The sequence below is a fragment of the Chiloscyllium punctatum genome, chromosome 15, assembly GCF_047496795.1.
Source record: "Chiloscyllium punctatum isolate Juve2018m chromosome 15, sChiPun1.3, whole genome shotgun sequence".
Lineage (NCBI taxonomy): Eukaryota > Metazoa > Chordata > Chondrichthyes > Orectolobiformes > Hemiscylliidae > Chiloscyllium > Chiloscyllium punctatum.
The window spans coordinates 86776837-86792120 of record NC_092753.1 but is presented as its reverse complement, the minus strand read 5'-3'; the positions used below and the strand labels follow the sequence as shown (position 1 = coordinate 86792120).

The 15284-nt window shown below is 43.6% G+C and overlaps 1 protein-coding gene across 1 annotated transcript in view; it reads right to left on the bottom strand.

The window, feature by feature from the left end:
* Window positions 1–15284, bottom strand: part of LOC140486491 (ATP-binding cassette sub-family G member 1) — a 74155-nt gene that overhangs the window by 16631 nt on the left and 42240 nt on the right. The window contains exons 8-11 of the mRNA XM_072585725.1: window positions 8753–8867; window positions 7141–7289; window positions 5251–5352; window positions 2652–2820 (exon numbers count right to left, since the gene is read on the bottom strand). Coding sequence (XP_072441826.1) covers window positions 2652–2820; window positions 5251–5352; window positions 7141–7289; window positions 8753–8867 — 535 coding nt within the window. The remainder of the gene's footprint in view (window positions 1–2651; window positions 2821–5250; window positions 5353–7140; window positions 7290–8752; window positions 8868–15284) is intronic.

Sequence of the window (15284 nt, the reverse complement as noted above, 5' to 3'; positions counted from 1 at the left end):
GGTTAGCACTGCTGCTTCGCACTGCCAGGGACTCAGGTTCAGTTCCAGATATGGGCGGAGTCAAGCTTTCATATTCTCCCTGAGTCTGGTCTGCTTCCCTCCCGCAAAAATGTGCAGTTTAGGTGGAATGGCTGTGCTAAATTGTCTGGTAGTGTCCATGGATATGGATTAGTCACCATGATAAATGTGGGCTTATGGGGATGGATTGAGGGTGAGATGGATCTGGGTGGCTCTTCAGAGGGTCAGTGCAGATTTGGTAGGCTGGTTAGCTTCTATTTGCAGTGTAGGAATCATGTGATAAAGAAAGAGTACAACAATCTCATGGCAGCCACTTAAGAGAGAGATTCCAACGATCTTATACTGCTTATAAACTGTAAGTAGATAGTAATGGATCTGGCTGGGACAGAGAGGGTGATAAACATCCACAGCAAGACATAGAGTCATAAAGATGTACAGCATAGAAACAGTCCCTTTGGTCCAACCTATCCATGCCAACCAGATATCCCAACCCAAACTAATCCCACCTGCCAGCACCCGGCCCATATCCCTCCAAACCCTTCCTATTCATATACCCATCCAAATGCCTTTTAAATGTTGCAGTTGTACCAGCCTCCACCACTTCCTCTGGCAGCTCATTCCATATACATACCACCCTCTGCGTGAAAAAGTTACCCCTTAGGTCTCTCTTATATCTTTCCCCTCTCGCCCTAAATCTATGCCCTATAGTTCTGGACTCCCTGACCCCAGAGAAGATACTTTGTCTATTTATCCTATCCATGCCCCTCATGACTTTATAAATTTCTATAAGGTCACCCCTCAGCCTCCGATACTCCAGGGAAAACAGCCCCAGCCTATTCAGCCTCTCTCTACTGCTCAAATCCTCCAACCCTGGCAACATCCTTATAAATCTTTTCTGAACCCTTTCAAGATTCACAACATCTTTCCGATAGGAAGACCAGAACTGCATTCAATATTCCAAAAGTGGCCTAACCAATGTCCTGTACAGCATGACCTTCCAACTCCTGTACTCAATACTCTGACCAATAAGGGAAAGCATATCAAAGGCCTTCTTCACTATCCTATTTACCTGCGACTCCACTTTCAACCTGTACTCCAAGGTCTCTTTGTTCAGCAACACTCCCTAGGACCTTATCATTAAGTGTATAAGACCTGCTAAGATTTGCTTTTCCAAAATGCAGCACCTCACATTTATCTGAATTAAACTCTATCTGCCACTGCTCAGCCCATTGGCCCATCTGGTCCAGATCCTGTTGTAATCTGAGGTAACCCTCTTCGCTGTCCACTGCACCTCAAATTTTGGTGTCATCTGTAAACTTACTAATTATATCTCATGCTCACATCCAAACCATTTATATAAATGATGAAAAGTGGTGGTCCCAGCACCGATCGTTGTGGCACTCCACTGGTTACAGGCCTCCAGTCTGAAAAACAACCCTCCACCCTTTGTCTTCTATATTTGAGCAGGTTCTGTATCCAAATGGCTAGTTCTCCCTGTATTCCATGATAATTAGCCTTGCTAACCAGTCTCCCATGGGGAACCTTGTCGAACGTCTTACTGAAGTCCATACAGATCATGTCCACCACTCTGCCCTCCTTAACAAGTTATTTGATCAGATGAATACTTGAAGAACTTTTCAGCTTGTGGAAGAGACTAGATTAGATTAGTTACAGTGTGGAAACAGGCCCTTTAGCCAAAGAAGTCCACATCGACCCTCCAAGGACCAACCCATCCAGACCCATTCCCCTACATTTACCCCTTCACCTAACTCGAACAATGTTTTAGACTAAGAGGTCTACCTTTTGGGATGGAGACATCATTTGTTTGTGAGGGTTATTAGTCTGTGGAACTTGATTCCCCAGGAATGGGGGGAGGCAGGATTTTATTCAAGGCTGATTTCGATAAATATTTGATGGATAATAAAGGTAAGGGTCATGGGGGACGTGGATGCAGATCAGAAAGTGGGATCGAGGCTACACCGGATCTTAACAAATGGCAAAGCAAATTTAAAAGATCAAATGAGCTAATCCTGCCCCCAAATCCAATGTTCCAATGAGTTTTTTTACATCAATATTTACCAAGGAAGGAGGACCTGAAAAAATATGACTGTAAATGGAAACAGTGGAGGCAATGGATCATCTGAAAACTGAAAGGAAGGTGGCTCTGCGTTTAAGGGGAGATTTACCCAGTAATTGGTTGTCTGTGGCAAATTCGTTCAGGTGGGTAGGACCCGGACACCATCAGGGTGTGGACGTCCAATATCAGGGTCCTAACACGCACCAAAACAATTCAGCCCCATGAGTTTCGAACCCTGCACATCATCTGGGGAATTAAATTGAAGGAATCTGGACTTAAAGGCCGACATGTGTAATCATAATATTCGTTAAGAGAGGAGATGATTTGTTAATACGGTTTAAGGAAATGTGTCAACGTTTGGTCTGGTGATGTGGCTTCAGGCCCACAGTTCACTCTCTGGACTCCCTCTAAAATGCCTTAGTAGAGCCACTCAGTTAGAAGGGGATTGGGACTAAATTGTCAGGGATGCCCACATTCTGAGAAGGATTGAACAGAAAGATAGCAGCAGCCCCAGAAATTCTCACTCAGTCGACTGCTCAAGTGAAAAGATACTCACAGGTGAGGACAGTGGGCATAAGCGCAGCAAACATCAGGAAGAGCATGGAGAAGAAGAGAAATCCCGAATTGCTCAGCACCTTCTTTGCCTCATTACCGATGCCCAGATACAGCAAACCGATCAACAAACCAATCCCAATATGTGAGGTGATGCGAAGGTGAGTCAGAACCTGATGATGATAAAGAATGTGGTATCGACCCATTTTGAAGATAAAAGTCAGACTTAAGATTGATGAGACCGTAGTAAAATATTTGAACAGTTTTCATGAGCTATATAAGAGATTCAGTCCCAATTTTGAGATTATGATCATCAAAGGACCATGTGCGACTTAAATCACCGCTTAAGGTGTATCTCGATGGAAAGAATTCCTAACTTATGACAGTACATATCCTCTTCCCCTTCTCCTCTCTACTCTCAGCTATTTTCCTCCTTAATGACAAAGGTAATGCCAGGCAGAGATCTTATATATACAGTGTAAGTTATTCCTTACACCATATTCAAAATCTACAATCTATTGTTCAAGTTATACAATTGGTCATGATGCCATAACATCCATTAATTACAAACACCACATACTCACAATCGAAGACACCCCTTAGCTGGAAAGTGATAGTTGTCTGTTTTTCCAAGATGCCAACTAACTGACCATATTCAGCTTATTTAGACCATCAGTTACTACAGTGTGTGGCACTTAGAGTCATAGAGATGTACAGCACGGAAACAGACCCTTTGGTTCAACTCGTCCATGCCCACCAGATATCCCAACCCAATCTAATCCCACCTGCCAGCACTCTGCCCATATCCCTCCAAACCCTTCCTATTCATATACCCATCCAGATGCCTTTTAAATGTTGTAATTGTACCAGCCTCCACCACTTCCTCTGGCAGCTCATACCACACACGTACCACCCTCTGTGTGAAAACGTTGCCCCTTAGGTCTCTTTTATATATTTTCCCTCTCACCCTAAACCTATGCCCTCTAGTTCTGGACTCCCCCACCCCAGGGAAGAGACTTTGTCTATTTACCCTATCCATGCCCCTCATCAATTTATAAATATAAGGTCACCCCTCAGCCTCCGATGCTCCAGGGAAATGAGTAACATGACAGCATAGGTGCAGAGCAGCAGGTCATTCAACACATCCAACCTGTCCTGTCATTCACGGGCTGATCACTCACTTCAATGCATTTTTTCCATACTAACCCTTTACCTAACTGATGATCAGAAATCTGTCAATCACTGCTTTAAACATACTCAAATGACTGAGCTTCCACAAATGTCTGGATCAGAAAATCCAAAAGATTCACAACTCTGAGTAAAGTAGTTTCTCCTTATCTCAGTCCTAAATGGCTTTCCCCCTATTTAAAATAGTGTATACTTGTTCTAATCCTTAGAACTGAGTCAGATATCTGTAAATGTATTCACAATTATGCCTGCACACTAAGATGCAATCTCAGTCTTACATATATTGTTGAGGCTTCTACAGATTTGGATTAAGGTTACAATACATGCATAGTTAACTCGCTATCAGACTGGCGACCTGCTGACTAACTGAAAGCACAGACAGGAAGATGGACACCTCTCATACCAAAGTGTCACATCTAGTGCTGTTATCCAGCTGTCTTAAAGGTACACTGCTTTTCTGCTACCTGTATAATGCATGCCTCTTTATTCATATGAAGAATAAGAAACCAGCTCTGATGAATATATATAAGTACACTGTCTTTTTACGTTAAGATAACACGTTGGTGGATGTGCACCATGATCTAGTCCTTACAACAATATCATAACACAGTTGCATAGCTTCACTTTGTGGGATGCTATCTGTTGTAATGGATGGCTGTGTGTCCCACATTGAGGATATCTGGTTGCTGTCTGGTATGACACTTTTATAATGGGAGCTATCATTTTGTATTACAAACATTTGCTCATGCAGAACCTTGGCGTGTCTCCTGTGTCACCTTGATAATTAATTATTGTGACAAGATTGTATCCCCTGTGACTTTGCATTTTTCCAGCAGCCCACACATTTGTATGCACTCTAGTGTTTTGTCTTGTTTGAAGTTGGGACAACTGTTTGAATGCTTATTGATTAGTTGCACTTCCTGCTTCTTTCCAACAACATGTGGTTGGAGTTCGAGTGTAGCTTTGAGGTTGGGAAGCAAGGCAATCAAACCTGAGAGGGTGAGGCACTGAAATGGCTGGAGGTTTTCTAACTGATAGTGGAGTGGACGGAGGAGCAGGTGTACTTAAGGGAACAGAGGATGTAAGCTGCAATACAGAGGAAGAAGATGGAACAGGACATCATATTGTCAACATGTTTTGATGGGTTTTGTTGGCAAAGATATTAAAAGTGGAGGTAAGACTTAGATAAGCCGTGATACAATTGAATGGGGAAACAGACCCAAGGGACTAAATGTGAGTAAATGAGAATGCTGTCATTGACTGATAAGTCAATTAAGGAAACAAGGCTGCTGGTATTACCCAGTATCATGACCGAATATGAGAGGGTATGATTGTTCCTTGCAGCTTGGACACAGCGACTACACAGTAACTTTGAGCACTGTTTCTAGTCCAGTAAATGAAAGCACTGTACTTACTGAGTCTCTCATGATACTGAGAAAGGTCCTTTTGAAGAGAATGCAGAACTGGGTGAGGCAGCTGGCAGAGAAACTGTGACAACCCTCCGAGGGAGATGGGTCCTGCACAACAGAAAGAAGAACCTCAGCCCTGTTTAATTATTACTGTCTGTCACATGATCTTTGGTATCACTCTTGAGTTAGAAAAGGGCCAAGACAGGAGATGACATGTCTCAAGGTTGACCTCCCTTTCAGTTTCACACTAAACATCTACAGGTATAGATGTACGCCTTCTGATTCAGAATAGTACTACCATGCTATGTGTCCCTGACTTCTACTCTTAATGCAAGGTTGTTTGCACCTGAGTCTAACACATGATTAAAACATCAGGTTCTGAGCAACAAATAAATCTCTCACTTTCTCTGAGCGAGTTGATTATAGCATAAATGTTGCCTCTATTTTACTTCTCAAAAAGACCTCAGACTCAATACGAGGATGGATTCCTCTACATTAACAATACTTCTCAAATCACCTCAAAAGCGGTGGGATTTTATGCAGGCCCCAGGGATCTCTCTGGCTGGAGAGTTGTCACCTTCTTTGGAGAAGGCCTGAGAAGAATTAATAGCCAATTGGGAAAATAATGGGTCATCTGCAGGGTCTTCCACAGGATCAGGACCCATGGCTAGGAGTCTGCCAGGAGCTGCAGCCAATCCAAAGCCACAGAGAAGTGGTGACTGAGGACGTCCAGGATCATGGAATGATCAGACCAGCAGTAAGTGATGGCAGGAGGCCCTTTCTGGGGTAGGGGCCACAGGGAATAGGGAAAGGGAGCTCAGCAGGGAGCACAGGGGGATTGGCTTTCAGCTTCTTCCTGACTCCGTCTCCCACAATTGAGCTCTGGCTGCCTTTTAACAAGGAATCTGGCCACATTCAGCCTCCCTCTCTGGGAGACACAAACAACCCAGCATGCTTAAATTCCCCCTGTGCAATGACAGGCCCACCCACTGCCAGCGAAGGGGCCTAAGTTAGCGTCAGAGTGACAATACAGTGCAGGGACCTTCCTGACCACAGATGTAATCAAGTGAAGGCAGGAACATGCCACCTGCCACCGTCGCCCCCATTTAAATGCCCCCCTCATAACCAAACCCACCAGGGAAGATAAGGATAAAGACCAGCCCCTCTGTTTGAGCCTATGATTCAGTGTGAGCTGGAGTGATTAGTTTTACACTGTGATCACTCCTTCCTATTCAGAACGAAATCGCAGCCAATCAAATTCCTTCACGGAGCAAGACTGAGCAGCAGCAGCAGAAGCAAAATTATTAGTCCCTGAGCTGTCCCCGCTACCCAATCCACCTCCTCATTCAAGATAGAGGACTCAACGTGGGGCATCAGGCTCCTCTGAGGTTAAGTCACATGGACGTTGGCACCTTAATGCACCAATATCGTGTGGCAGTGAGTCATCACGGGGACAGTTATTTTACATGGAAATGTAATTACCAACATGGTGTGGACATTGTTCTTGCCTGGATAAATAAAAACACAGGAAATAGTTGCTACCTCCTCTTCTGCATCAAAATTAAACAATACTGAATGGAAGTATCAGCAAAGGCAAGAAATAACTGGCACGCCAATTGATGGGATGTGGGGGGAGCAGTCAAGTATAGAGTTACAAAGGTGGTGAAACCCTTGGCAGAGGAATTGAAATTAATGGAAAATAAAGGCCCTGTTGCCACGGCAACATCCCACCCCACAGTCAACCCGCCAATCATTCACCACCCTTCTCTCCCGCGGCATAAGTGGTAAGGGCTGTGTGAAATTTGGTTCACCCTAGCGAGGGCTGGGTGAAATGCTTTGGCAGGCTGCTTTCCTATTCAGGGATGTGAAATGCCTCACTGTCAGGGGTTACCGTACCTCAACAGATGGCCGATGCCAGAGGTAAGGGTTGAGATCCTTGTCTTTGTTTTCGTGCGGCTTACAGTCAGTATCACACTTCCCATCCTGCACCGCTTTCACCAGCCGAGGGTTCTGCTCACCATACTCACCGGATGCGATTTCCATCACTATGGAAACAAGCATGATGCATTAGCAAGTGTTGCCATCACATCTCAAGTGACAGAAGTGATTAGATTTACAGGGAGACTGCTGGGAAGCTACTGTTGCTATCTGAATGATTTTATTTCTCCAAAGGTTAAATTCTTCCCATTAATAATTTCAGCAAAATAAAAAGCCATGTCAAGTACCAAGGGTCAATTGTTTCTCAAGTCTGGCTGAGCTGAGTTTGCTCAGATCTCTCTTGCTTAAGGAGTAAACCCAAAATCTCACTCCAGCATCTTATAGTCTTGATAATTGCATTATTAAAGAGTAGGGGTGGAAAGAACATAATCAGATGGGGAACTCAGTGGGGAAGGGGACAAAGGAATCTTAAAAGCAACAACCTTTGGTATTATTCCCTGCTAAGCAGCACTGGTCAAAGGGACAACCTGGCTGGTGGGGAAGAAAGGTGGACAGAGAGTGCAGCTGGCTGGGGGAGGCAAGGAGAAGGGAGACCACCATCAGAAGGTGGAGGTTGGGAGGGAAGAGAGAGAGAGAGAGAGAGAGAGAGACAGAGAGAGAGAGTGGCCATGATGGGGATGCTGAGAGACACAGAGAGATCACAACCACGAGAGAGAGAAAAGACAACACATGGGAGGCTGTGATCAGCAAGCAGTCAGGACAGAGGCTGTGCTTGAAGTGCAGGGGTGGAAATGCTGTGGGTGATCAGACGTTGGGGCTGGGCAGGGACATTCTTTCCCTTATTCGCTCAAGGGATGTGGGTGTCGGTGCTTGGATCAGATTTATTTCCCATCCCTAATCACCATAAGGTCAGTTAAGAATCAGCCATGTTGCTGTGGATCTGGAGTCAAATGTAGGACAGATCCTCTACCCCTGAAGTTCTCTAAAGGACATTAGTGACGCTACAGTTTTCGATGACAATCAACAGTGGTTGCATTGTCACCCTTTGGCTAGTTTCTTTAAAAATTCCAGTTTGCTTTTATTGATTTCAACTTGTGCCAACTGCCACAGTGGATTTCAATTCCGTGAGCCCAGGACACTACTCTGGGGTTCAGATAGCCAGTGCCAGTGGCATTATCACTACACTAGCACCTTCTGGCATTGATTAGGCTGAGCAGAGTGGTCACAGATTGGGGACGGGCATATTCAGGCACTGGGAGATGAGTGTGATAATTATCCATTTTAATCTGAGTCCCTTCAGAACTAAGCGAGCCTAATTTGTGTTTGTTCATTCTATCATGGAGTGATAGGACCCTTGAGCATATTGGAGTCAGGTTCCACATATTTAACTGTTCCAAGTTTCCTCAGGTCTGACCCTCACCCACACATCTTTAGTGGTGCACAGTGGTGAAGCCTATTCAAGCAAAATGGTAAACCAAGGCTTCACCTGCTTTCTCAGGGCAGTTGTGGAATATTCTACAGTACTATTGTGAAGAAAATCAACACTCTCCGCGATAATGTCAGTTCATACCGAAGTCAGCGGGGTTGTGGTACGTGGGACAGTGCAGACCGATTTCCCTCAGATATGGGACAAGGCTGCAAACATGTCCACGGTAGATGCATTGCCCTTCGCTGAGGACATAGAGCTGAATAAAGACAAAAGGGGAACACATATGTAAATAACAGCAGACATCCACTGGGTCATGTCTCAGCCCCTATTACTCGGTTTGGTCTAAACATTGAAGGCTATTCTGCTCTATCTTACTCTGCGAATCTCAGAATCATCAAATATCACAGGAGGAGGCCATTCAGTCCATCATTCTTTGCAAGAACACATCACTTTGTTCCGCTCCTCATCCTTTCCCTTTTTCCTGTAATGCTTCACTTTTCGGAGAATTACCTAACTTTTATTTTGACGGCAACAACTAGATCTATCACCAAAAGGCCCCAAAACTCAAGATCCTAACCACTCGCTCTAGAAAGTATTTTTCCTCAAGGTGCCACCGCATCTTTTGCCAATCACCTTGAAGCAATGCCCTCAGTTTCTTTAACTCTTTCACTAACAGGAACAGTTTTATAGAATCACTGAATCTTGGATCACTGAATCACAGAATTACTGAATCACAGAATCAATGAATCACAGAATTACTGAATCACAGAATCAATGAATCACAGAATTACTGAATCACAGAATCAATGAATCACAGAATTACTGAATCACAGAATCAATGAATCACAGAATTACTGAATCACAGAATCAATGAATCACAGAATTACTGAATCACAGAATCAATGAATCACAGAATCACTGAATCACAGAATCAATGAATCACAGAATCAATGAATCACAGAATTACTGAATCACAGAATGACTGAATCACAGAATCAATGAATCACAGAATCAATGAATCACAGAATCGCAGAATCATAGAATTGCTGAATCATAGAATTGCTGAATCACAGAATCACTGAATAATAGAATCACTGAATCATAGAATCACTGAATCACTGAATCATAGAATCACTGAATCACAGAATCACTGAATCATAGAATCAATGAATCACAGAATCATAGAATCACTGAATCATAGAATCACTGAATCACTGAATCATAGAATCACTGAATCATACAATCACTAAATCATTGAATCACAGAATCACTGAATCATAGAATCACTGAATCACAGAATCACTGAATCATAGAATCACAGAATCACTGAATCATAGAATCACTGAATCACAGAATCACTGAATCATAGAATCGTACAGCCTTTGACCCATTGAATCTGCCCACTAAAAATGTAAAACTAGAAGAAAGTGAGGACTGCAGCTGCTGGAGATTAGGGTCGGGAGTGTGGTGCTGGAAAAGCACAGCAGATTAGGCAGCAACTGAAGAGAAAGAGAGTCGACGTTTCAGGCATAAGCCCCTCATCAGGAATGATGCCCAAAACATCAATTCTCCTGCTCCTTGGATGCTGCCTGACCTGCTGTGCCTTTCCAGAGGCACACTTCTCAACAAAAATGTACTGCCACCCAGACTAGACCCACTTTCTCACACTAGGCCCATAGATTCGACAGTTATGACACTTCAAATGTTTACCCGAGTACTTTTTAAACATTTCCTGCCTCAATTATTCTGCCCAGGCAGTATATTCCAGATCCCCACCACCCTCTGTGTGAAAAAGGTATCTCCCTATCAGTGCAGACCCCTCAGGACTTTGAATACCTCAATCAAATCTCCTCTCAGAACTCTCTTCTCTCAATAGAAAAGCACAGCTTGTCTAACCCGTATACATCGTTGAAATCTGGAACTATTCTCACGAATCCTTCGTAACTGCCCTCACAACCTTCCTGAAGTGCAGTGCCCAGAACTGAATACAATACTGCAGCGAGGCTGTAGCAATAGTTTGTACAGATTTAACAAACCCTCCTTGCTTTTCTGCTCTCGATGCCTCAAATGCTATAATATCTAAGTTGATTTTAGTGGCTTATAATGGAGCACAAGTTGGGAGTTCCACCGCAAATAAACTCTTAGCCAAGAAGAAGCAGCAGCTGTGGGTGGCTACAAGACACCAAACTTTCCCGCAACAATCTTTCTCACTTCAATGTAATTCAGAGTATGCACTCTTTCCACGTATACCAACTGGACTCCAGTTGGACACATTTGGTAGGGTCGGTGGCTCTTGTTAGAATGTGGGGAGGAGGGTAAGAATGGGGTCATTTGTTTGCATTTCCATCAGTTTTAATACACAGTGTAGAGATTCTTTTATCTAGTGGAGTCTCTGAGGGAACTATAGACATGTATTTAGCCTCTACTAGAAGATTAGAACTTGTACAGCAGTATAATCTGTAGTCGTACCATCATGTACATATTAGGAATAAATGTGGTGGTAAAGTCAACTGGAAGTCTGCTCTGAGCTTACATGAAGAATTGAAGATCACATCGCAAAATACCTAGTAACAAAAGAGTAAATCATCATGACTTCTGATCTGATGACTGCTTTCTTAAAAAAAAAACAAATTACTTCCAATTACAACTTGGAGGAGCCGGTGTTGGACTCGGGTGGACAAAATTAAAAATCACACAACACCAGATTGTAATCCAACAGGTTTATTTGGAAGCACTCGCTTTCAAAGTGCTGCTCCTTCATCAGATGGTTGTGAAGCAGGAAGATAAGACACAGAATTTATAGCAAATGATTATAGAGATACAATGATACATTCAACAAGCTAGGTTTGTTCAACATATCATGGTATCACTGTAACCTTTTGCTATAAATTCTGTCTTCGGGTGCTGCTTTACAACCACTTGATAAAGGAACAGCACTTTTAAAGCTAGTGCTTCCAAACAAACCTGTTGGACTGCAATGTGGTGTTGTGTGATTTTTAGCTTCCAATTACGACAGTGGGTGAAAAATGCCGTTAGCTCTACACGTCCAGTTTTTCCGATCTGACAGCACTCTCTGATAGCTCATACCAGCCAGCTGGTTTCGGAAGCAAGATTTCACTCAGTGATACCCATCACAATAATGAGTCTCAAGGTATCAAAATGTTATTTACCCAGCATTTAAATGTCTCCACTTGCCATAGTTCCCATTTAATGCTGTCCTTAGTGCTCCAAACACTGGGGCAGAGTGGGAATTCAAAAGAAGAATGGTCACTGGACCTGAAACATTACCTCTGCTTTCTTTCCATTGATGCTGTCGTTGAGTCATGGAGTCATAGAGATGTACAGCATAGAAACAGACCCTTCGGTCCAACCTGTCCATGCCGACCAGATATCCCAACCCAATGTAGTCCCATCTGCCAGCACTTGGTCCATAATCTCCAACACATTTTTCAGCTCTGATCTCCAGCATCTGCAGTCCTCACTTTCTCTTATTCATATACCTATCCAAACGCCTTTTAAATGTTGCAATTGTACCAGCTTGCACCACTTCTTCTGGCAGCTCATTCTATAATGTACCACCCTCTTTGTGAAAATGTTGCCCCTTAGGTTTCTTTTATATCTTTCCCCTCTCACCCTAAACCTATGCCCTCTAGTTTTGGACTCCCCGATCCCAGGAAAAACATCTTGTCTATTTATCCTATCCATGTCCCTCATGGTTTCATAAAGCTCTATCAGGTCACCCCTCAGCCTCCAACACTCCAGGGAAAACAGCCCCAGCCTGTTCAGCCTCTCCCTGTAGCTCAAATCCTCCAACCCTGGCAACATCCTTGTAAACCTTTTCTGAATCCTTTCAAGTTTCACAACATGCTTCTGATAGGAAGGAGACCAGAATTGCACGCAATATTCCAAAAGTGGCCTAACCAATGTCCTGTACAGCCACAACATGACCTCCCGACTCCTGTACTCAATATTCTGACCAATAAAGGAAAGCAAAACAAATGCCTTCTTCACTATCCTATCTACCTGTGACTCCATTTTCAAGGAGCTATGAACCTGCACTCCAAGGTCTCTTTGTTCAGCAACACTCCCGAGGACCTTACCATTAATTGTATATGTCCTCCTAAGATTTGCTTTCCCAAAATGCAGCACCTCGCATTTATCTAAATTAAACTCTACCTGCCACTTCTCAGCCCATTGGCCCATCTGATCAAGATCTTGTTGTAATCTGAGATAACCTTCTTCGCTGTCCATGACACCTCCAATTTTGGTACCATCTGCAAACTTACTAACTGTACCTCTTATGCTCACATCTAAATCATTTATATAAATGACAAAAAGTAGAGGACCCAGCAATGATCCTTGTGCACTCCACTGGTCACAGGCCTCCAGTCTGAAAAACAACCCTCCACCACCACCCTTTGTCTTCTACCTTTAAGCCAGTTCTGTATCCAAATGGCTAGTTCTCCCTGTATTCCATGAAATCTAACTTTGCTAACCAGTCTCCCATGGGGAACCTTGTCGAATGTCTTACTGAAGTCCATATAGATCACGTCTACCGCTCTGCCCTCATCAATCCTCTTTGTTGCTTCTTCAACAAACTCAATCAAGTTTGTGAGACATGATTCCCCATGCACAAAGCTATGTCTGACCTGCTGAATTTCTCCAGCAATTTCTGTTTTTGTTTCAGATTTCCAGTTCTTTGTTTTATTTGGGGGGGTTCAAAGAGGTGGTACCCATCTTCAGTTAACTCATTCTTTCCTGCACCCCCGGCCTAGTGGAGGTCCTTCCTGCCTCTACTTTCCATGACATTGAGATACTTGAAAATCCAAGCCAGGGATCTACTTTCTAATTTTCTTGATCCCCTCTCCTTTGTGGTCAAACCACCGAGGTTCTATCACACAGAGCATTGAGTCTCCATCAAGGCTTCTCCATTACTGAGAAATTACTACCTAATTGTAATGACTTGTTCTGAAGTGTATCTTATGCCAACAAGGTATGAATCACTGAAGTGTGGCACTGCTATAGGATTCAGCTGCCAAACAGTAGGTATCACCTGCAAAAACAGCATCAGTTGTCTTTTGCTAGCGTCATCCCTGGCAATGAACCAGATAATCAGAACAGGAACTGCACTGAAAACACTTAGTACCTAGCTCATCAAATTCGCTAGTCTCAAGGTCACAAGCTGGGATTGTTGTATTTCAAACAGCTATGGTTAAGGGGCTCCAATTTACGAATAGCTGTGACAAAACAGAGAGCCAGTAAACTGCCTCTACCCACAGGGCCATTTGGTAAGCTGAGGACCCAGATCTGAGACAATTTGGAAAAGAAATCATGGAGGGAGATAAAAATTCAAAATTAAAATAACACAAAGAACTGGGGAAGCTGAAGATCCGATACAAAGATGGAAATTGCTGAAGAAACTCAGCAGATCTGGCAGCACCTGAAGAACGTTATTGGACCCAAAGCATTAACTCTGCTTTCTCTCTCCTGAGACGCTGCCAGACCTGCTGAGTTTCTTCAGCAATTTCCATCTGTGTATCGGATCTCCAGCTTCCCCAGTTCTTTGTGTTATTTTATTTTTGAATTTTTATCTCCCGCCATGAAGTGGCAGCACCTGAAGAACGTCATTGGACCCAAAGCATTAACTCTGCTTTGTCTCTCCTCTGACGCTGCCAGACCTGCTGAGCTCTTCCAGAGATTTTTGTCTTTGGTCTAGGAATTTTATTTTTAGCTATCCCAAGCAATTCTCGAAAGTCCTTCCTGAAAAGGACTGAATTAGATTCATTAGCAATCAACCAGGGTTCTCATTCCTCGAGTGCTCTTGCTGACTGTCGATATTTTTAACCAACCTGTTCACAAATGTTATGATACACCTCTGCAGCAGGTGGGAATGTGAACCCCACCTGGCTCATAGATAGGGACACTACCATTGTGCTACAAGAGCCCTTACTCTAGCTAACTGGGTGCTTGACTGCATGTTACAGTGAGCCACATGGTTGAATAGCCTGTTCCCACTGCAGTAGGAAAAATTGACATTTTATTGAAAACTACAATCTGAATCAATACTTCCAAGACAGTCATTGAGAGAATCATGCTCACTTTCTTTTAATGTAAATTGGACCATAGACATCCCATTCACAGTTATATTTTGTCAGTTAATTAGTCACATAAAAAAAGCTGCAGAAAGGCCATCAACAGTTAGACGTAGGAGCAGAAGTAGACCATTTGGCGCACAATTTGGGTGGCACAGTGGCTCAGTGGTTAGCACTGCTGCCTCACTGTACCAGGGACCCAGGTTCGAATCTAAACTGACTGTGCAGAGTTTGCACAGTCTCCTCATGTCTGTGTGGGTTTTCTCTGAGTGCTCTGGTTTCCTCCCACAGTCCAAAGATGTACAGGTTAGGTGGATTGGCCATGTTAAGTCGCCCACAGTTTTCCAGGATGTGCAGGCAATGAGGCTTAGCTATGGGAAGCTGGGAATTTGCCTGGGTGAGATGCTCTTCAGAGAGTCAGTGTGGACTTGCTAGGCTGAATGGCCTGCTTCCACACTGCAGGACTTCTATGATCTTATGATCCATCATAACTGATACGTTTCTCAACCTCTTTTTTTCCCTGTAACCCTTGTTACCCTTGTGAGTCAAGACCCGACCTATCTCTATCTTAAATCCATTCA